Source organism: Marmota flaviventris, chromosome 12 (assembly GCF_047511675.1).
Source record: "Marmota flaviventris isolate mMarFla1 chromosome 12, mMarFla1.hap1, whole genome shotgun sequence".
Taxonomy (NCBI): Eukaryota; Metazoa; Chordata; class Mammalia; order Rodentia; family Sciuridae; genus Marmota; species Marmota flaviventris.
The window spans coordinates 34,719,773-34,744,451 of NC_092509.1; the positions used below are offsets into that span (position 1 = coordinate 34,719,773).

The following is a 24,679-nucleotide window of genomic DNA, read 5'->3' on the forward strand; positions in this document are numbered from 1 at the left end:
CTATCCCATTGTTTGACCACACCATTATTCCAAATTAATTCTGGTCAGCTGTGCTAACTCATTACTTAGTTCAATGAAAAATTCTGACAAGTTCATCAGTTGTTTTAATAGTAACATATATTTATAATTCACCAATATATGAAAGTGAATAATTCTGTGCTAAGTGTTTCTTTAGGGATAGTGCCAATGGAAAAACTCGGACTATTGTTAAAGAACTCCACATAATGCCGTTTATTCACTATGACTAATGGGAAGTGCATGAAAGGCTAAAGTTATAATGTATATTTCTGTCTTGCAATGGAAATAACATTCATTGTATTCTGAGTGTTTTTTTTCCATGATAACTCTCAAAAGACTTATTTTTAATAACTTAAAAATCTGTTACTTTGAAAGAGCAAAATGGCTAATATTCTTGAAAAATAATTGATTCTAATGTGATTTGTTTCTAATTTCACATTTGATTAAATAAATTTTACTGTAAAGCCAATTCATGTCACTGTAATAGTTTTTTTATTTGAAATAGTTTTCTAAAAATATCAGTTGCTGGATGAATTTAATGGATATTTTAAATTTTGGTTGAACATAGGCACAATAATATATCAATGGTTAACATTATATATTGTCAAGTAACAATTTTTATGCTTATTTTAGAAATAATAGAGAATCAAGGAATATACAAGATACTAAATGATAATAAACTTTACACTGTAATAAAGATGTATGTATTCAAATATGATAAATGAAATTACTGCTTATAATGTGGTTCAGGAAAAATTGAAAGAGAACATACTAAGTCAAGCAGGAGAAAATAGTGAGGTCACCTATTACAAATACTATAATATTTTCCAATTAAATTAAGATTTTTTTTTGACAAAGAAATTCCTCAGCATTAATTCAGAGATATTCTTTGAAGGAAAGCATTTGTCAGATATGAAGAGATAATAGAAAATAAGACCATTAATGGTTAAATTCCAGAGTAGGAGGGATATCAGAGACCAGCTACTGCAGCAATATCCATATATTTAGGTGGCCTAGGTGAAGGTTTGAAAGGAATTGATTAGAAATTCCTCTCCTGCAGCTATTCAGAAAATCCAGGAGGCTTTGACATTGAAGGTGGGTCACTGGCACTAACTTGGATCCTTTGAGTGGACACCTCAGGATATAAAAAATACTTCATCCATTTCATTAAGTATTAAGCTCATTAAAACTAATGTATGAAATGCATCGGTGAGAGGAAAGTATGACTTTATTTGGCCCCCAGCTGTTCTCAGCTCTTCTGCTAGGGCTATGCTCTTTAATCACCACTGACAGGGCAAAACCATGAACTGAACAACTGCTTGATTCTTAAAAGTTCATAGTTTCACATGGTTTAATTTCAAAATACTCAAATTTTATACAAGAAGAAAGAGAACATCAAAAGTAACAGAAAAGGGACATTTCTTTTAAAGTAAGAGATCATGCTTTTTAAATAAAAGGAAAAAGTGTGGAAATAATAAAAATAATGCTTCCCATATTAATGAAATTTAGCCCATTCACATACTTTGTTATATGGACCTCATTTCATATACGTGACTAAGTTAATTGCTTTCTACAGTTCTGGAATTTGAGAAAGAGAGATTAAACAATTCATTAAATATATATATAGCACAAACATAAAGTTTTTGGTCCAGCATGCAAAGGGCTTGGAAATTGTCCAGTCCTCACCAAAAACAAAACAAAAACGAAAACAAAACCCAAACCTGAATAATCTGAAAATCAACAGTTCTTAGATCCCTCAGAGAATTAAGGCTGCAGAGAAAACCAATGCCTCTAAAACTGGAGAGAGCAAGAGGCAGACACATTGAATCACCATGACCTGAACAGGAACCCAGGAGCAGATACCCTCAAAGGCATTTGTACCAGGGTAGAGATATCGAAAATGTAATTGATGAACTATAAGAGATTCAGCGTAGACAAAGTTGAAAATCATACTCCAGGGGTGAATTCTTAGGGAGACTCCATAATTAGTGAGTTTTCCCTTCAGGAGTCTTACCAGATTCTTACAATGGAGATCAGGAGGGGAAAAAAAATCTCTTTGGCAGGCAAAGGGGAAAGCGTTTAGGGAAATCAACAATCACTTTAATTGAAAATTCAGAGACTGGAGTTGTGGCTCAGTGGTAGAGTGTGCACTTTGTATGTGCGAGGCACTGGGTTCGATCCTCAGTACCACATAAAAATAAATAAAGGTATTGTGTCCATCCACAACTAAATTTTATATATATATATATATATATATATATATATATATATATATATATATGAAAATTCAGCAATTAATTGAAGATATTTTTCAAAGTGGAGTTAAAAATAAGACCTAACTATATTCTGTCTAGAAGAAATCCATGTTAAATACAGACTAGAAGTCTTGGGATGGAGAAAAATATACTATGATAATGCCTACTAAAAAAAAACCTATAAAAGTTATGTTAATTTGGGGCAAAGTAGACTTTAGAGAAAGGAAAATTATCAGGGATAAAGAAAGAATTTGCTATAGACTGAATGTTTGTGTCCTTCTCCCAAATTCACTTGTTGAAACAATCCCTAAAGTGATGGTAGTAAGAGGTGAGACATTGGGGAGGTGAGGAGGTCTGAGGAATCTGCCTTTGTCAGTGGGATTAGAGCCCATATGAAAAAGGCATGCGTGAGTTTGTTAAGAGCTTTTATTGTGTTAATACACTGCTGTTTACAAATTACAGAGTTTAAGATATTTTGTTATTGCAGCCCCCAAAGGACTGAGATAACATATGATTTAAAACTGGTCCATTCTCCAAAATGACATGATAATCCATTATATATATCTGTCAACAGAGTACCAAATGCTTGAAGCCAAATGCCATAGAACTGCAAGAAGAAATAAATAAACACATCTACTATTACAGTTGCAGAGTTCAACACTGTATCAGTAATTGACAGGTCAAAAGGCAACAGATAGATTCTTCTCAAGCGCACAATTGACAGTCACTGAGATGGTGATATTGTGGTCTATAAAATACATGGTAGCAAATTTAAAAGAGCAGAAATCATACCATATCTGATCTCAGATTACAGAATTAATCTAAAATTCAATAACAGGAAGGTAGCTGAAACACTCCAGATTCTTCAAGATTTTTCAACATACTTCTTAGTAGAACAAAGGTCAAAAACTTTTAAGGAGAAATTAAAAGATTTCAAAAAATGAAAATACAAGTAATCAAATTTTGTGGGGTGAAGTGAAGTAGTGCTTAGGGGAAATTTTATAGAATTGAATGCATATAGTATAAAGAAAGATCTCAGTTATGACCTCAATTATTATCTAAAATTGAGAAGATCATCGCTAAACTTCTAGCTAGGTTAGAGAGAGAGAGAGAGAGAGAGAGAGAGAGAGAGAGAGAGAGAGAGAAAGAAGAAGAAGAAGAAGAAGAAGAAGAAGAAGAAGAAGAAGAAGAAGAAGAAGAAGAAGAAAGACACAAGTGTCAATCAGAAATGAAAGAGAAACCATTACTAATTCCATTAATATTAAAAGGATAACAAAGGGTTATTATTAACAAATCTAATTGACATGTTTGATCAACTAGACATAATGAATCAATTTCTCAAAAGGAACATTTACCAAAATGTACACAAAATAGGAGTATTTCTATTAAAGAAATTGAGTCAATTATTTATAATCTTTCCAAACAATAGCCAAACTCAAGATAGTACTAGAGATGGCAAAATGTGCTCCAATATCTCTCATGAATATAGATGCAAATATACCAAAAAAAAATCTAATCTAGCAATGTAAAAAAGAATTATATATCACAACCAAGCAGGATTTATTCCAAGTATGCTAGGCCAGTAAATATTCACAAATCAATTGATATAATCCATCATACCAACAGACTATAGAAAAATTATTAATACCAAAATTTGCAGAAAAAATAAGATAGAAAACAACACTCATTCATGATACCAACTCTTATGAAACTTAGAAGGGAATTTCTTCAACTTGATAAAGAACATCGACAAAGAACCTATAACTAATATTTTGTCTTTTTATTGTTTTTTATTATATATAATATTAGTATTCATTTTGACCAAATTATAGAAGCATGAAATATAATTCGTTCTAATTCAGTCCCAGTACTTTCCTTTTCTCTTCTCTCTACTAATCTTTCTGCTATTTACTTATAGTTTTCTTTTTTTTTTTCTTTAAATTAGTGTCTCTGGGTATATGTGATAGTGAGATTCACTGTGGTATTTTTATATGTGTACATAGGAAAATTAGGTGCAATTCACTTTACTGTTTTTTCCTTATCCCAACCCTCTTTCCTCCCCTTCAATCCTTTTTGAACACTCAACTAATCTTTCTTTATTTTTTTACGCCCCTCCCCACCATTTTGCATTAGCTTCTGAACATCAGAGAAAACGTTTGACTTATGATTTTTTAGACTGGCCAAGCAAGTTGTACTCCAGTTCCATCCTTTTTCTGGCAAATGTCCTAATGTCATTCTTCTTTATGGCTGAGTAATACTCTGTTTTATACTTATACCAATTCTCTTTTTCTATTAATCTATTGAAGGACACCTAGGTTGGCTCCATAGTTTGGCTATTGTGAATTGAGCTGCTATAAACATTGATATGGCTGCCTCACTGTAGTATGCTAATTTTAAATCTTTTGGATATATACTGAGGTATGAGATAGCTGGGTCATATGGTGGTCCCATTCCTAGTTTTTTGAGGACTCTTTATACTGTTTTTCAGAATGGTTGCTACAGAATGGGAGAAAATCTTTGCCACCTGCCCCTCATAGTGGCCATTAATATCCAGAAGCACATCTTTCTTAATGGTGAAAAACGGAACAACTCCCCACTAAAATCAAGAACAAGCAAGGATGTTCACTATCATGATTCCTACTCAACACTCTACTAGGAGTCCTTGGTGATATAATAGTAGAAGAAAATGTGTACTGATCATGAAGAAATTAAACTTTCTTTTCAGATGACATGATTATCTAGAAAATCCTCCAAATCAACAACAAAAAAAATCTAATAAGCAATTGGAACAAGGTTGCAGCCCACAAGGTTAACTTACAGAAATAAGTTAATGACTTTCTTATGTCTGATCAAGAAACACTTTGAATTTCAATTTAAAACAAAGCCATTTTTATTAGAACCAAAAGAAGAAGAAGAAAAGAAAGTAAGCAATATATAGTCATATGTTGCTTAAGAAGGAGGCTATATTTTGAGAAACATGTCAGGTGATTTTGTTGTTATGAAAACATCACAAAGTGTAGGTACACAAATCCAAAAGGAAATAAATGAGCTGGACAATGGTGCATACCTGTCATCCCAGCAACTCAGAAGGCTAAAGCAGGAGCATCACAAGTTTAAGGCCAGATTTAGCAGTTTAGCAAGTCTGTAAGCAACTTAATGAGACCCTGTCTCAAAATAAAAAGTAAAATGGCCTGGGGGTGTACCCAGGTTCATTAGGCTGTAATATGCTTAAAGGGATCACTGTCATATACATAGTCTGTCATTGTGTCACTGACCAAAATGTCAGTATATGACATGTGATAGTGTATGCATAAATCTAATAAAATATATGATATATATAATAAATACTAAAAATGATTAAAAAGATAAATAAAAGAATAGATAATATTCTATGAGGAAGACTCAATATGATCAAGATGAAATTTCTTCCCAACTTCATTATCTATTCAATTCAATCCCAGCAGGTTATTTTGAGAATATCAACAAATTCATTTAAAAGTTTATAAAGAAAAACAAAAAACCCAGAAAATTCAACACATGGAGAGGCAAAACAAATTCAGAGGACTGACATTAGCTACCTGCAAAGCACAGAGAAAGCTGTAGTGATCAAGCCAGTAGAGTTTTGGTAAGAAGGTAAACAAATTGGTCAATGAAACAGAAGTCCCAGAAACAGACTCACACAAATGTAGTCAATTGATCTAAGACAAAGAAACAGAGGCCATCCAGCAGAGAAGGGGTGATCTTTCTAACAAAGAGTGCTGAAACAACTAGACTCAATGTAAAAAATAAGAAATGAAAAAAAAAAAAAGAAATCTGGACACAGATTGCCGCAGTCCAGCTGCAGCAAAATAACCGAGGGGGGCGGGAGGGGTGACGAACGACTTGTGTAGATCAATACAGCAGGAGTGGAAGCCGTTTATTGTAGGACAACAGAGGTATTTATACATTCCACACAGCTTATCTTAATTAACATAAACTAGATACATCAGTCAACCAATAGGGAATCTCCACACTTAATGGCTCGCTGGCGTTACTTCACAAACCACTCCCTCTGGCAAAATGCCAGGCGCCATCCTGACTTGTTTACAGACTCTAACAACAGATCATCTATGTTACATCAACATTAACTCAAAATTGTTTATAGATGTGAGTATCAATGCAAAGTATAAAACTTATAGAACATAACAGAAAATAATCTAGGTGACCTTGGGTTTTGTGATGACTTTTTGGACATAGTACCATAAATGAAACATTAGTAAGTTGGATTTCTTTTTCTTTTTTTTTTAATAATCTTTTAACTTTTTATTTTTTTATTATTAGTTGTTCAAAACATTACATAGCTCTTGACATATGATATTTCATACATTTGATTCAAGTGGGTTATGAACTCCCATTTTTCCCCCGTATACAGATTGCAGAATCACACTGGTTACACATCCACGTTTTTACATACTGCCATACTAGTGTCTGTTGTATTCTGCTGCCCCTCCTATCCTCTACTATCACCCCTCCCCTCCCGTCCCCTCCCATCTTCTCTGTCTACCCCATATACTGTAAGTAAGTTGGATTTTATTAAATTAAAAACTTCTGTTGCCTGAAAGACACGAGCCAATGAAAAGACAAGCCAAAAACCGGTGGAAATATTTTATAGAACTTATCTCTTAAACAAGTGGTATAAAATATAGAAAGAACTTGTAAAACTCAAAAATAAATAATACAAATCACAATTTAGAGAAATGGACAAAAGATCTAAGTAGACACCTCACCAAAGAATGTATTCAGATGGCAAACAGACACAGGATAATGTATTCACCATCATATGTCATCAGGGAATTGCAAACTTTTTTAGAAAATGAGATACTACTAAGCATATATTAGGAAAGCCTTTCATACAAAATGCTTCCTAAGATGTGGAGCAGCAGGACCACTCCTTCATGGCTAGTGGGAATGCAAAGATAATACAGTGAACTTTGAAGGTATTTAAGCTGTTGCTTACAAAATTAATACCACTGAATCTAGTCATTGTGCTACTGGAAATTTATTTGAGTTAAAAACTTCTATCCACATAAATTCTGCACAAAGATGTTTATAACAGCTTTATTTACAATTGTCCAAACTTATGAACAGTCAAGATATCTTTTTTATTTATTTTTTTATTTTTTAGGTGTAGATGGACACAACACAATGCCTTTATTTTTATGTGGTACCGAGGATCGAACCCAGATCCCGCCCGTGCTAGGCGAGCACTCTACCACTGAGCCACAATCCCACTCCTCAAGATGTCTTGAAACAGGAAACTAAACAAATGTTGGAACATCTGTGGAATTCTTATTTAGTAATACAAAAGAAATTAGCTATTGAGCCACAAAAAGATATGGGAGCTTAAAAGCATATTTCTAAGTGAAACAAGTCAGTCTGAGAAGACTTCAGGGAAAGGAAAATACTTGTTACCATTTAAAAAAAAAAAAAAAAAAAGAAAGAAAGAAAGATCAGTGGTTCCGAGGGTTTTGGGATAGGGAGGGATGGATAGGTGAAATAAAGGGTATTTTGTGGACACTGAAATCATTCTGCATGATATTGTGGATATATATATATATATATATATATATATAATTATACTTTTCTCAAAACATATGTGATGCACAATACAGAGTAAACTGTAGACTTTATTTAATAATAATGCATCAATATCATAAAATATCAGCTCCTTAATTATAACCAATGTACCACAATAAAGAAAGATAATAGTGGAGACTATGTAGGTCTGAGGTAGGGAATATGAGGGGGGTGTCTTTTATGTGAAGCATTCGTTCTTTGTACTCAGTTTTCCTGGAGACCTAAAACTGTTCAAAAACTAAAGTCTATTAATTTTTAAAAATTAATTTTAAAACTACACAGTATGAAAATGAGAGAACTGGTATTGATTTTTTTTTTTTTGCTTTCATTCAATCAATTGCCTACTTAGTTGGAAAAATAAAAATGTCTCATCCATTTAAACATCAATTAAAGCAATTATTAAAATAAGCACTTGGTCCTCTAAACACATTAACCACTGATTCCTCCTCCTCCTCCTCCTCCTCCTCCTCCTCCTCCTCCTCCTCCTCCCTCTTTTTTCTGTCTCTCTCTCATACTTTGTATCTTGAATTCTGAACATTTCATACCATCTCTAACCTTGACAATGTCAACTACATTCTCTAACTCTTTTAAGACCAAGCACTGTTGCAAGCTCACAGGCAAGAATTATCAAAGTGCCAGGCACATGAAACTATCAGAGGAGGCAATTAGAACTCAGTCATGGTTTTTATAGACCTGGGTCCCTGAAGTACAGGGCATAAGAATGACATTACAATGCTATGAATTTTTTTTTCTTTAAAAATGAAAATAAAATAATGGAAAGCACCTACTAAGAAAGAGTCATATAAATTTTTTAAAAAGCTTCTTCAAGTTCTATCTCCCATCTCCTCTGTGTCTATTTAATGCTCCCTCCCTCCTTTGCCCATCCCCATGAACCCTAGGAAGACTCCCGGGCAAGGGCTTTGCACTGTTTTCTTCTGTCAGAAATATTCTCCAGTGTTCAACTCCATATTTGCATGGCTCACTTCCTAGACTCCTTCAAGTGATTGCTCCAAGTGTCACACTCATGTTGAGGTCCTCTCTGACAATGGTTTTAAAAATGAACTTTTATCTGCATTTCCCAGTTATTTTACTCTGCTTTACCATGTTCCATAGTCTTTAAATGCACTCCCTGACCTATGTATTACATTTATGAGCTCCACTATAACCTAGTTGCAGAGAAGGCAGGGAGTTTTATATGTTTTATTTATTTACATGGCCCAAATACCTAGACCATGGCTAGGCACATTATAGGTGCTTTATAAGCATTAGCTAAAGAATGAAATAGGAAAATGATGGATTGAATAAAGGACTTTAGGGCTAGGGAGGATCTTGGAGAACCTCTAGTGTAAAGCTTCCTAGGGAACCCGAGGGAGTAAATGACTGGCTGTCACTCATTGTCAATGAAGGAAGTGAAATAGAATCTCATGTTTCTCAGTAAGCATTTTCTACCTGAGAAGATTCATCATTTTATTTGAAAAAGAAATGTATCTACTTACAAATATCAGGATTATTCAGGCCCTGCTGTGAGAGCTTGTGGTGCTCTTATTACTATGTTTACCAATAATGACTTGTTCCAATAAAACACCACCATGACTTCCTTTTCTGTGTTTTGGGTATCACTGAGCTAGCTGTATGTAAGCTTTTTTAGATTATAAGGAATTCATTGTAAGTAAATAGGGGAATGAGTGATTATAAATACAAAGTTTAAAATACTCAGCATGAGAATGGAATCCTCTATGAGTGGGTACAGTCACAAAAGGAATAGATCCCTTTTGTTCTTTTTTTCTTTGCCATTCTCATAAGAAATGGGAAAGAGAGAATACACTTTGTTTTTTTAACACTTTAAAGAAAATTAGATGAGTTCACATGTACATGAAGCAATTGTCGGAACTATAAAGGATGAAGCAAATTTTCTTAAGTGTTTGTGGCATAGGAAGGAATTTTTGGTAATCTCTATTATATTTAAGAAATCAGGGCTGGAGGTATTGCTCAATGACAGGACACTTGCTAGCATGTCCAAGGTGCTGGGTTTGATCCTAGCAGCACCAAAAGAAAAGTAAAGTAAAGTAAAACAAAACAAAACAAAACAAAATAAAAAGCATATAACTTTCTAACAGTGTTTAATGTACTTAGCAGTAAGAAGGCTGAACAGCTTAGGTGCTAAGACACAGATTCTATTGCTAATTGAATTGTTAGGCCAAAATGCTTCATCTTTTTAAACTTCTATTTCCTTCTTTATTAAATGAAAGAAATAGTAATATCTGTTGAAGAGGGCTATTATTGGGCTTATTGTAGAATGATGTCTATAAAGTTAATATCAACAATAAATATATTTGCTTCTTAAAAAGTATACATGTGATTATTATTGCTGAACATAAATTACCTATTGTGAAAAAGGGTTCATTTAGTGGGGTGAGTCTCTTATTCAGAGTGGTAACTAGGTGATTTCATTCTGAGGAGCTAACACTCTGTTATAAGATTCAAAAATAATTACAGGGTGCAATTTAGGCTTTTGGCTTTTTTTCCTTAAAAAAATGTATCTGGTGTTCTTGTAAACAAAAGAAATGAGAATCAGAGAGTTTTAGAAATTTTATGAGTGTTCAAACTTTGGGACTTAAAATGGTGGGCCTATGACACAGGTTTCTTGTGTTCCAGTTGGGTAATCTCTCCTACACATCATCTGGTTTATAATAAGCATCACTGGATGTATCAGAGTAGGAAGATCTGAGAAAAAGCATAGCTACTATAAACATTGATATGGCTGCCTCACTGTAGTATGCTAATTTTAAATCTTTTGGATATATACTGAGGTATGAGATAGCTGGGTCATATGGTGGTTCCATTCCTAGTTTTTTGAGGACTCTTTATACTGTTTTTCAGAATGATTGCTACAGAGAAACTGAGGTGGCTCTATAGTTTCACCCCACATACATGGACAGAGACAGTATATTTAGAAGAAATTACAATAATGCACAGACAACATGCCTTTTCATAGCAGAACAACCTACTCAGCATTCAGTGCTAGGCCAATACTCATATATTTCTCCAAGTTGGGAATATCATAGTTCAGACCATCTTCAAAATGCCTTCAAACACCTCTCCTCCAAGTAAAGGAAAATTTGAAGTACAACACAACAAGTAGAAATTAAAATGGACCTTTGGGTGGATTTTCTTCACTTTCAGAATGTTCTGCAAAGGTTGTAAATATTTGAAAAATGGTTTCTGGTTCTGATGCCTAACTCAAAACAGAGGCTTTACCTATACTCCCCAGGAATGTTCTATTTCAAGGACGGGAAAAAATACTGACATAAAACCCCAGAAGCCCTGGAAAACCAGCAGCACAGCTAACAACATGCAAAAACATCTAAACTTTATGGAAGTTTTAATCCAAGTGAAAACTGTTTGATAACTGTACACAAACAGAACCGAAGTATTTGCAAACACCTATAAGTAAAAGAAGACTACCAACAACAACAAGTGAACTTTCTCAGCAAAAATCTGGAATAACTGAAAGAGATGGGGACCCTAAGAAAAGAACTGTGCTTATGTTACCATATAGTAATTAATCAAAAAACTCCCAAAGAAGCCAGGTCAGTATTCTGTGTTAGGAATTGCTGATTTTAGCGTCTGTACCCAGAACACACAGGATTGGTAAATATTGCTGAAGTGCAGATCCAACTCAGGAGTTTCCAAGAGTGGGCCTTGGGACCAGGGAAGTGAGGTACTATTGTTCCTAGTGATTGCCACCAAGAACTTAAATCCCCCTCAACAAATAGGCAAGTTACTGGCAATCATAAACACAAGCCTACCAAAAACACAGCTCCTCCTTGACACCAGTGTGACATAAAGCCAGAAAATGAAATTTCTTACAGGGTCTGAAGAACTAAAATACATATAGTAACATCATTCAATTTAGTCTCATCAACATATGGATTAAAAAAGCAATAGTGAAAAATCAGACAGTTGAGGAAAACTATAAAAGGAGACACTAAGTTAAACAAAATGCAGAATATCATAGGGAAGATTGCTAGTAAAAACAATGGGAAAATAAAGAAAGAGATGTAGTTAATTCCCCCAAAATATTTTGGTGTCAGTCACATCTAACAGGCAGATATGAAAGAGAAGCATTCAGTGTTCTTAAAAATTAACAATATGATTGTTCAGATATACCCAAGAATAAATTGAAGAGCATAAATGATATAGATGAAATACAAAAAGTGAACTGGAAAAACTAAATAAAGTGAAGTTCAACTGAGGTGAAAAATGAGGAGAGCCCATCAAATTTCCAGAGAAATTTATGAACTCTGAGATTGAAATCTGAATGGTGGTATCATTAGAACAGGATATATGGACCCAGGAGGAACACTAAGGTTGTGCTTCCATAAAGAACATGTGAGGGCACGGTGAGAAGGCCACCATGTACAAGTTTAAAAGGGAGGCCTCAGGAGAAATCAAGTATGTTGATACCTTGATCTTGGACTTTCAGCTTTCAATACTATGACAAAATAAATTTCTGTTGCTTAAGCCACCCGCTCTGTGGCACTTTGTTCTGGCCATCCTAACAAAGTAACATATCAAACAAAATAATCCAATATGGTAGACTGCATAGAAATTACCAAAGACTAATGAGAAAATATAACTATAAAACAGGGGGCTGGGGATATAGCTTAATTGGTAGAGTGCTTGCCTCACATGCACAAGGCCCTGGATTGAATCCCCAACACCACAAAAAGAAAATATAACTATAAAATGTAAAAATGTACAGTTTGATTTAATGTTAATATACTGTGAGGTCTGAAGCATTTTTATGAAACATGATAGCCAAGAAAGTAGATGAATTATTTATAACTAAGATCTAATGTTCCAGTCAATGTTAACACCATGTGGGTAGAACTGTAAAATTTTGCCAAAGGTCTTCTGTTATTTGGGAGATGAAATGGTAAGAAGTAAGCATGGAATTAATTTTCAATGATAATGAATAAATATTTAAATTGATAATAAAAATGCATCTGCTTTAAAATACAGAAAAATTCAAATTTTATAATCACTGCTGATAAATAAGAGCAAAGGAAAGGTAATCAATCAAAAAAAAAAATACATGTATTGGAGGAAAAGGGTAAAAAGGGTGAAACAAGAGACACCCACAAAACACACAACACTAGGTCTATATGATGATGAAACAGTAACCAAACATTTGGGAGAGGGCTGAATTGATTTATTGGAAAACCAGAAGCTCAGGTTATATCAAGAAATCCAGTCATACACTGTCTAAAACTGATATAACTAAAGCCCACTATCATGTTACAAATACAGGGTGGTTAAGAAGTGAAGGGAACTACAGAAATGACTGTACTAACAGACAAAATAGAACTTCCAGACAAAGTAAAAAGAAGGATACTGAATATTGCCAGAAGTTGTAATTCCCTAATCAGGCATAACTGTCATGAATCTTCAAGTATTCAACAATACAGTTTTGACATATGAAAAGCTGAGAATGATAAAAACAAAAAGACAAATAGAGACTTGGAAAACTATGTGGAGGAATTTAAAGACCTTTCTCCTAACTATATAAATTAAGCAAATGAGTGTTTCTATTATCTCCTTATGCACCTGTATATATTTTTAATCAACTGAAAAGTGATCATTCTTTCATACATGTAAAAAAAAATGACATATGCATATGTAAATTTAACATGATAATGGAGACATGTCATACTGATAGGGAGGACAAACAGTGGAATCAATGGTTTTGGAACAATTGAATTGTTATTACTCTTACAAAAATATTATAAATGACTATTCAGTTAAAACTAGAAATCAGAATTCTATAATAACTAAAACAAATAAGAATACTTTGTTATTCTATGGCAGGAAAGGACTCCTAAACAAGACATTAAAGTCTAAATCTATAAGGAATATCAGATTGATAGATTTCACCATATAAAGATGTTTAAAAAAAAAATCTTGCTTTAACTTTGAATATGTTAAATGGTTTTTTTGAAGAAGTCTTATTCAGCTTGGGACCCAGACTTCCAAGCAAAGCTGATTTTCGTTCTTTCTCAAGGTCACTTTGCACCTAGTCCTTTTATAGTCAGGTGTAAGAAATGCCTTTCTTTGCAAATTCCCATGTCTCTGTCTTAAAAACTGTGACTTGATTTTAATTTTTAGTAGCATAACTCTTCAACTGGAGGTCACTTTTTTCTTGCTACTTTCATTATACTGTGAAGGGCAAGTCTAGTTTGAAGGTCAAGTTAGATGAGCTCCTTCTCTTGTCAACCTTTGCTTTTTGTGTGGCACCTTTCCATCCCGCCTAATTTATAATTTAAGAGCAACTTACAGCACTGTTTCTTTTGCCATTCTAAGGCTTATTTTTTTTCCTTATCCACAAGGGAGGATACACAGTACATTTCAGCATAGTTTTCTCTATCTCTGCTACCAAAGTACCTCTTTGCTGTCAAAATCTACACACCTACCTTTGCTAAACTGATAGTATATAAGTTCATTACAGGTGATAGAGGATGTTCATGTGCTTGGCACACTCATAGGTGTATCCTATCACAGAGGATATCACTAAGAACAGTGTCCCTGGCACACCAGAAAAAGAAAAAAAAAAACAGAGTTTCTCATATGTGCAATGAAACATACCAGGTTAATACACAGGATTCTGATAATATATAGGGTGAATCTTGAATCTGTTTTTAAAACTGGATCAAATCATTAAAATGTATCTTGGTTCATTTTAACTATTGCTTTATAATATTACTTGTTTCACCTTGTATAAATGACTGCAATGTTCCAGTGGACATGACAGATTGAGATCTCTTGCCCTAGTATATCACTTTCCATATTTCTACTTGAAATAGTAAGAAGTGCTCTGATGTAAGGTATTATCTAGGTTTCCTGCAAGTGTATTTAGAGGACAGAAATTTACTCTGTATGCTCAGAAACTATTACATCTATCTCCCTAATTTTTACACCTGGGGATATTCACACTTACTATAGTTCCCTCTCTTAAGTCTCTAATATTATTCCCCGAAGCTGTCCTTAATTGCCAGCCTAATACAACTTGTGAAAACAATGGCCATCAAATTCAACATAAACAGGATTGAAAGAGAGCAGGTTTATCTGGAAAACAAGTTAAAATGTCCTTTAGAAAAGAATAAAATTCTAGAGAGAATATACATGGCACCTATCAAGAACTTTTATAATAACATAATATAAAAACACAGTTTTACTTTAAGCTTCCATAATAAACAAAGGAATAAAACAAAAAAGCCCAATCTGTAGGTGGTTTTTAAGCCCAGGTTATACAATCCAGTGTCTATTTACTTTTTGAATATACATTTTTTATAAACATAAACCTATATTCAACTTGGCACATTTTCCCTTTTCAAATTTAAAATTGTTTCCCATTTCTCTTTTCTCCCCATTTCTCTACTCAACACATTCCTGGAAAAAAATTACGTAGCACATGTGAAAACTGCGAAATGGGCCAGGTCTTTTGTGTATGTGTAATGTGCTATGGGGAGTAACCAGAGTCTTCTGAGCCACTCATTTTATAAATTATGACTTCACTGCACTAAATGATAACTTAGTGCCCTGATTAAGGGAACATAAATCTCAAATGCATTTCCTCCACTATTAGGAACTCTTTATGTGCTATATATCATTGGTTCATTATTTAATTATTCATAGTATTGTCATCTTTTTATTTATGGCTGGTGAAGACAGTTGCTGAATGGTGCATGGGAAGGCCTTTCTCTCTCTTTCTTTCTTTACATTTCTTTCTTTTTGTTACTGGTGTTTGAACCCAGGGGAAGTTTACTATTGAACTACATCCCCAGTCTCTCTTATTTTTTTTTAATTCAATTTAATTTTTTTTTTTTTTTTGAGACAGGATGTCACCAAGTTGCTGAGGCTGACCTCAAATTTGCAATCCTCTTGCCTCAACCACATGAGTCACTAGGACTACAGGCATAAGCCACTTTGCCCAGCTGAAGTTCTTTTTCTCTTAACTTGAACTGCCTTGAACTGCCTATTTCTGGTGCTAGGTGTCTCTGCACCATATTCCAGAGAGCCATTGGTCACTCTGCATTTAAGATAAAGGATGAGACTCTTTTTCTTCTCTGCAAATTTGTTACTCTGAAGTTCATTGGTCTGGGAAAAGAATTTCCTCTTAACGTTACCTAAAGTTGTAGGGGAAGGAACCCTGAAGTTCCAACAATTCTAACAGACAACTGTAGATTCAATAACAAACTCTAGATGATTCCAAGTCTTCTAGAGAAGACCTCAGTATGACAAAGAGGATGCACTCTTGCTTGCCTGGCATGTGTGAGCCACTGGGTTTGATTCTCGGCACCACATATAAATAGACAAAAATAAAGTTTCATCAACAACTAAAAAAATAATAATAATAAAGAGGATGCACTCTTGGTGGTTTTCCTTGAGCTGCTCTTTCCAAAGATAATCATCAAAAGCAGCAGAACAAAATAATTAAATGGGATTCCTCACAGGAAACTCTAGGTGGCACAAGTACTTACAGCATCCCCCTCACCACTTCACACATGCTGCACGTATGTGCGAACATCTGACTATTTAAGACTCCAGTGTGCCATTTATTTGGTGTTTTGTAAAATTAAGGATTCAAACAAAATTTATACTGAAAACTAAAATATGCAGAACATGAAATATGTAAAGCTTCTTTTTAAGAAGTACATTTCAACAATCATTGGTAGAAAAATTTTATAAAATGATTTTGTATAATAAAAATGTAAACATTATGCCATAAAATAGCATTGGGCACTTGAGAGACAGGAAGACAGTATTGATAAGCAGAGACTGGAGACATCAGATCTGAGGGATCCCAGGCCTGCCACCTTTTCATTTTCTGACTTTGAACAAGGTCCTGAAACTTTCTTGATCTCATTGTCATCATTTGTTAAACTATAGACAATGTCAGCACTGGGTTCATTGGATGGCATGAGCTTTACTCCATTAATACATGCAAAGAACGTCAAATGGTGTGTGGCATATAGGAAACACCTGCTATTATTACATCTGACACCTGCTATTATTACATCTGATATTGTTCTCAGGTTTCTTCTCCACTTTTACTGTCTTTCTCCTTAAATATTATCTTAAAACAAAACTCCTAAATACTGGGCCACCATAGTGGCTTCCTGATAAAATCCTGTCATCTGTAGCAACAGGGATAAAACTAACCAGATGACATTAAATGAAATAAGCCAGGTGCAGAAAGACAATTACTGTACATTCTCACTCATATGTAGAAGCTAGAAAAGCTGATGTCGTAGAATTAGACAGTAAAATAGTGGTTACCAAAACAGTGGGCAGTAGGGGGTAGAGAGAAGTTGGTTAGCAGGTAAAAATCACAATTAAATAGGGGAAATGAAGTTCTCATGTTTAAAGCAGACTAGGGTAACAATAATTAACATTTTATATTTCAAAATAGCTAGAAGTACAGATTTTGAACGTTTGCAACACAAGAAATGATAAATGTTTGAGGTGATGGATATGCAAATTAACCAAATCTGACCATTACACATATATACAAGAACATTATCCTGTATCCATTAAGTATGTACAATTATCATGTGTCCAATAAATTTGCACACAAACAAAATTCAATAGTTGGGTTGGGCTGACAGCTGGCCTTAGTTTGAAGATTCCTCAGGACAATAAAGGAGAAATTACTAAGAAGGAGGATCACCCAGAGGGAGGAATCACCCAGAGGGAGGAATCAAGAGGAAGACCAACAGAGGGTCAGTGAGCAACTGAATCTTATGGGTCTTCATAGTAATGATGTTCACATAAATAAAACATTTGCAATTTCAAAAATAATAGTACCAATGGTTTCCTGAACTGAAACATTTATGTGCTAAATGTCACATCTTATAGGTTTTACTAGAAATCACTTAGGTCTAAAAATTTAACTCTAAGATAAAAACCATTTTAGCATGGTAGGCTAACTGTTCTGAAGTATGAACAATAGGCTTCTAGAATCCCATTTAGATATTATTAATTCATGTGTTATCAAAGAGAGACATTTTAGGAAGTCATTCATTTTTCCCCGGAGCAATTAGAAATTCCCATTAATTATAAAAAATGTTATGAAAAATATAAATTGTAAAAGTTACCTATCTGCTTCCTTTTTATTTCCTTAAAAATGAGTTTGGAATAATAAAAGGGTATTAGTCATTCTTAGAGAAATTATCATGTCCTGTGCCAAATTTCGCCTCTTTTCATAGACATTAACTAACTTACAAGGGATTGCATTAAATATGGGCATAAGACAGAAGCTAAGAAACTGAGCTACTGCGACTAAATTTGATTTCACTTAGGGCTCTTTTGGCAATGTGGACCAAAAATTGACCACTAGCCTTTCAAAGAGTACTTTTTATTTCCATATCTAGGTAGGTTGGTAAAAGAAAGGAATTGTCCCGTGTAAGTTCTACAATATTGACAGAACTAGAAAATACACAATTGAAGCAGAAATTGGCACTGTTCTATAACTTCCTGATTTTTTGAATCAAAGGATACTGATACCTATATAAACATTTTATTATTCTGAATACTATTTATTTACTATCAAAAGGTATTAAAGACTTCCTACTTCCTATGAAATATTTGCTTTCCTTATGGATCCTTCTACTTCTAAGACTGAGATAAATCAGAATTATTTGGGTTTTGTTGTTGTTGTTGTTCTGAAATGCAATAGGAAAATCCATGTTTGACTCTCAGCTTTAATCTCATCAGCTCTATAAGTCATCATTGACTGCCTTAGCTTTATGCAATGCACTACATTAACAGGCTTATAAAAACTCAGAAATGCTTTGTTTTGAAAATAATCTCAATATCCCAGTGAAGATCTAAGTCCAGTTCATTCTTTTCAGACATTGCTGCCACTGTATCCTTATATGCCAATTTAAATCAAGCTACTTCTCTGCAATAGACTTCTGAAATCAGTTCAACTTCTTTCCCTGTTTATCAGACTATTTATGACTTCCCCAAATTCATGTATTGAAATCCCAAACCAAGTTAATAGTATTAGGAAGTGGGGCCCTTGGGAAATCATTAAGTCATGAGGGTCAGAAATTCACAAATGGGTTTATTGCTCTTCTAAAAAGATCTCAGGGAGTTTCCTTGTTCCTTCCCCCATGAGGGGTTGCAAGGAAGCAATGCCATCTATTTATCAGAAAACAAACCCTCCCCAGAATTTTCCAGCCTCTTGATCTTTAACTTTCAGGGTCCAGGACAAGCCTTCCTCCTCTCTTTCTCTTTGTTTTAAGCTAAATTTCTAACTGTCTCATCAAAATTTTACAAAAAATTATAAAATTGACAATGAAAAAACATCTTTTCATAACATCATCTACATATAATTAACCATTGTCGTGTGTATCCTCCATTTCTTTCATTTACCTTTCATATATGCAAATAGAAATATTTATATACACATAATTAGATACATTTTAAAAAATGTCATTCCTTAATAGTCTGCTTTGGTCACTAATTAATTATAAGTACTCTTCTTTATCATTAATCATTGATTCGGAATCAACTGCTCCATAATATTTCAGTGTTAAGAGTGACTGTACTCTCTTTCACCATTTGCCACTATTTGATGCTCAGGTAGTTTCTAACATGAAGAATAATACTAAGATGGAAACCCTTATAAATTAAATATCATGCATATGTATTCTTAATTTCCTTATAATACATAGATGAGATGAACTATTTAGTAAATAATATAAAAACTATAAAGCTTTTAATTACTAAAATGCTCTTCATAATTGCAAATTGATAGACTGAGTAGCAATGACTATCTATTTCTCTACAACCACACCAACAGTAGATATGATCATTTATTTTCTTCTTCTGAGATCTCTTTTCAACATAAAAAATAGGATACTATTTCCCATCACAGTTCCAGCCTATATTAGTTTAACTTTTGGCATCAGTTACTTAAGAAAATAGATGCAGTTTCTCAAAGCTTTATAAGGAGTGTTCTATCTGCCAAACTATCCATGCAATTTCTACAGGAGCCACACATCAGTTAAAAACTACTGCATTAAAAAATGTAGTGAAATGCAATAGTGTATCACCCAAATTAGAGACTATCAGAAAGCACAAAAGTCTCATGCAAAACAATAGCATGTTGATGGAAAACCTCAATTGGAAGAGTAGGGAGAATGGGCTTCTACTTCATTGGTTCATCCACATATAAAATTATTGCATGCTCAGAAAGGTTTCTAGTCTGAGAATAATTCAAATTTTCCCAGAGCAATAGTTGAAAAAATAAGACTCGTTCCAGCTACTGTGATTCATCACTGATATATGATCACCTCGTGAAAACAATTTCTATTGGGTCTCTTTAATGATTATGACTTATTCAGTAGCAACTAACAAAAAGAGAATTTTATTGGCTCAAGCAGAGAAAGATCCAGGGCTTAACTTCTCTCCCCCGCATCCTGCGCTCTCTTTTTAATACTCTGTGCCTCTATGTGATAGCTTCTTTCTGTCTCTCCTCATGGTGGGAAAGACTGCCTTAGATAGCCCCAGACCTAGCCCCCATCCTCACAACCTCTAAGGCAGAAGAAATTCTCTCATCCTTTGCGCCAACTGCTAGAGAACACTGTGATTGATCCTGCCTGGATCACCCAAGGTGGTGCTAAAGGCAAGTCTCTGTGACAGTCAATCCCATCAAGACCACTCAGAGCAGGAGATTTTCCTACAAAAAAAAAAAAAAAAGATACTACTGCCAATTTCTCTCCATTACTCTTTGCAGTTAGTAGACCTCTCTGAAGACTGCCCAGACAATAAAAGCATTTTTGTACTACAGTTGATGCTCTCTTCTTAGAAAAACCTGCAGCCACCAAAAACAAGGCATCTGAAATCAAGACTGAAGTCAACATTTCTATTTTAGGGTCTGTTTACAGAAACATGGTTAAAAGCAGTGGGCCATTTAACTGAGTAACTGAAGGGGCCAACTGACCCGCTGGTGAACAGTGAAAGCACATATTGGGGCTATGTTTGAATTAAGGAAGGAGCATTTTATAGAAACTGAATGAAATCTGCTTGCATTCCATTGAAAGATCTATTGGCCTTTCCTTTGGTATTTGCTTTCATGAGTAATAAATAACCATAGGCTAAGGTCCTCTATCATCATAGCAATGTATGTTTAATAATGTTAGTGGGGTCAGTGGTTATCAATTACTATGGATAGAATTTATCATAAACAATAAGTTAACCTACTGATTAGTCATATATTATATGTAAAAATGAAAAAAATCAAAATTTTCACATGTTCTGCATTTACACATGTATCCCTATAGTGTTAAAAAAATGACTCATTCTCTTTTGTTTCTACTGATTTTCCTTTGGGGAAACAGATGTTCATATAGAATAAGTGTAAATTCCCCATTCTCTTTGCATGTTTGCACTTTTACTTGACAAGCGCTCCCTTTTCTGTCAATGATTAGAATTGATAGGCCTTTTTTCTTTCTCCCTATCCCCGTGTTTCTCAGGCTTCTTAGTAGACCACAGAGAACCTGAAAAATAACACTGATTAATGGATGTCAGGTTTATAAAATCAGATTTTTTTTGTCTATTGGGAAATCTTGAAAAATTTGCTATACTTCTTTGAGTCTCATCTCAAATTTTTTATGGTAGAATTGGGAAAATATACCTACTGCAATATGTGAATGAAAGAATTAAAATTGATAACATATACAAAACTTACATACCCTAAAAATGTACATACCCTGAAAGATAGCAAGTGATCACTAATAGATGTTATTATTTACAAGGGACAATACTTGAGATAAGAAAATAATTCCAGTTGAAAGAACAAGTAATCAAATAATTGCTAGGCTATGGCACAGGTGTTGCTCTCTAATATATAATCTTTACAACTAGATCTCAAAACTGGTTTGCAAAGATTAAAAAACTCATTCATCTTTCACAAAATGAGCAGCAGTTCACATGCAGTAACTTGTTTCTTTAAAGACATTTGCGTGTGGGGCAGATTCTTGGTTTAAGTTCATTAAAATGGAACAGGTATCTTGTTTTTACTGTGAGCTGATTTACACTTAAAAATCTTAAACTTGCTTTGCCTTTACTTTGTTATGGGGAGAAAAAATTTTTCATCATTATCCTTCACATCACATTTCTTCAGGGTCCCCAGCTAAGGTGTTATTATAAGATATATACAGAATCTACCTGAACTCTTTTATCTCCAGATAATCTTTTAAATAGCATGCACCATAATTGAGTTCAGGTGGCAGCCATCAGTGAGCTAAATCTTGACTGAGATTAAGATGAATGACAGCATGGCATGTCCAAGACCCATTGCCCCAGCAAGAAATGAGAAATTAATGGAATTAGTATCCATGGTGTGACTACAGGAAGAAAAAAAAAAGACAAAAAGGAAAAAAAAGAAAGAAAGGGATGCTTAAACATATATAATGAATATTTTAGTGAACACAAATCTTTCTTCCTTCTGTACCTTTAATATCCCCATATTCCTGGGATCGACCATATAGAACCAGAACCGAACAGCACATATTCCAAGGCTTGCTGGGAAATATTTGGTGGTAATGATTCTTCCAGTGGCTCCTTCTTTGAGGCTGGAAGAGTTGATATAGAGGAAGTGTCGTCCACTACCTTGAAATAGATAAATATGATTTTTTTCAGAGAATATAATTTTATATTTTATAGTATGACACAGAATATATTTTAAACCATGCACAAATACAATTTTCTCCCTAAACAAATATGCATTTTTTTTTCTTTTTTGTCAGATAGCAATAACAAATCCTTTCAACCAAAATAAAAGTGCTGCTATGATTGCAGCAATTCACAAAATTCACTTTGACTCATATAAAAAGTGATGATGAAATATTTGTGTTGACTATGGATGTGTATTCCTTTTCTTCTAATTTGCTCTAACCTGTCATTTTCAAGTAAAGTATTCTGTATTCTGTTGTATTAGGGTTCTCTAGAGGAACAGAATCAACAGGTATGATCAGAATCAATCAAAGTATGATCATAAAAAGGGGATTTATTAGGCTAGCTTCCTACCAGAAGCTGGATAGTCCACACTGGCCATCGCAGTTTGGAGAGCTGAAAGAACTAGTAGCTGCACAGTCCAAGCGTCTGAAGCCTCAGATCAAGAAGGATCAATGATTCTAACCTAGTCCAAGACTGAAGGCTTCTGGAAACTCCCTGGAGTCCAGTTTGGAAGAGTGAAGAAGGATAGTCCCACATCCTCACACGATTGCGGCAGCAATCAAGAACCCATTCAAGAAGAATTGAGCTCGCATCTGCTGCTGCTTCCTTGTTCTTCCCAACTTTTATTCCATTCACGCCATCATCCTATTCCACGGTGCTGCCCATGCTTAAGGAGGTTCTCCATTTCAGCTGGCTATCCTAGATGCCAATCATTCCTAGACACACCCTCACTGACCCACCCAGAAGCCTCTTAATCATCAGTATCTCTGAATCCAATCAAGTTGATAATTCAAATTAACCTTTACATCTGTGCATAGAGCTAGTAGAGAGTGGGTATTGGGGGACTGATTGATATTGTGAATTCCATTCATTCACTCTTGATTCCAGCATGACTAGAGTAGAAGAATTCTCTTCTATAACTGTAGTGAGATGTGATTCAGAGAAGCATCACACTATTAGTAGTTTGGGGGCCTAGATAATGTCTGTGCTTTTCATCTGCATTAGTATATAAAAGATATTTGTATTTAAACACAACTGGATTTTTTTTCCTGTTGGCATTATTGTAAAAATTTATCATAACTACTATTCCTTTTCATGGCTTACACTTGGGGAAGATATATAAATATATATAGATCCAGTTTGAGGCTATAAATGTATTTTTAAATCAACATTCTTTTGTTGAGGCTTTTAAGTGCCCACAGATTGGCGATGATGCTGCTCTTTGATTTTTGATATTAGCACTTTGTATTTTCTCTTTCTTGTTTTACTTAACCTGGATAGAGGGTTTTAAATTTTAATGGTCTTTTCAAAGGACTAGATTTTGGTTTCATTGATTTTTCTCTGTTGTTTTTTAATATAATTTCATTAATCTCTGCTCTAATATTCTAATATTCTTTATTTCTTTTAGTTTTCCTATTGATTGCTTGACTGCATTGGTGGGGAGAATCCAGGACCCTGTGCATGATAGACAAGGGTTCTGCCATGAAGCTACAAACCCAGAACTTCATTCTTTCTTTGATTTAGCTTACTTGAGTCTTAAATTATTCTTCATTTTCGTAGTTCTCTAAGCTAGAAGCTTATTGATTTTAGGTCTTTCTTCTCTTCAAATATATACACTCGATGTTAAAAATTTCCTTGTCAAGTAATGTTTCAGTTGAAACACACAAATTTTGATGTTATATATTCTTTTAAATTTAGTTCAAAATAGTGTTAGATTTTTCTTGAGTCTTCTTTGCCCCACATATTATATAGAAATTTGTTGTTTGATCTCCATGTGTTTGGAAGTTTTGTAAGTCCTGTTGCTTATTTGTAGTTTAATTCCATTGTGGTCAGAGAGCATACTTTGCATGAATTCTATTCTCTTAAATTTGTAAAAGTATGTTTAATGGCCCACAACATAGCATATCTTGGTGCTTGTTACATGTGAACTTCAGAAGAATGTGGGTTTTGCTATTGTTAGATGAAGTAATCTATAGATGTCATTATATCCAATTGATTGATAGTGCTATTCAGTTCAACAATGTCTTTCCTGAATTTTTGTT

At 34.1% G+C, this 24,679-nt stretch overlaps 1 protein-coding gene across 1 annotated transcript in view; it reads right to left on the reverse strand.

Annotated features, from left to right (window-relative positions):
• Window positions 1-24,679, reverse strand: part of Malrd1 (MAM and LDL receptor class A domain containing 1) — a 658,798-nt gene that overhangs the window by 156,084 nt on the left and 478,035 nt on the right. The window contains exon 32 of the mRNA XM_027928635.2: window positions 22,414-22,571. Within this exon, the coding sequence (XP_027784436.2) occupies window positions 22,414-22,571 (158 nt within the window). The remainder of the gene's footprint in view (window positions 1-22,413; window positions 22,572-24,679) is intronic.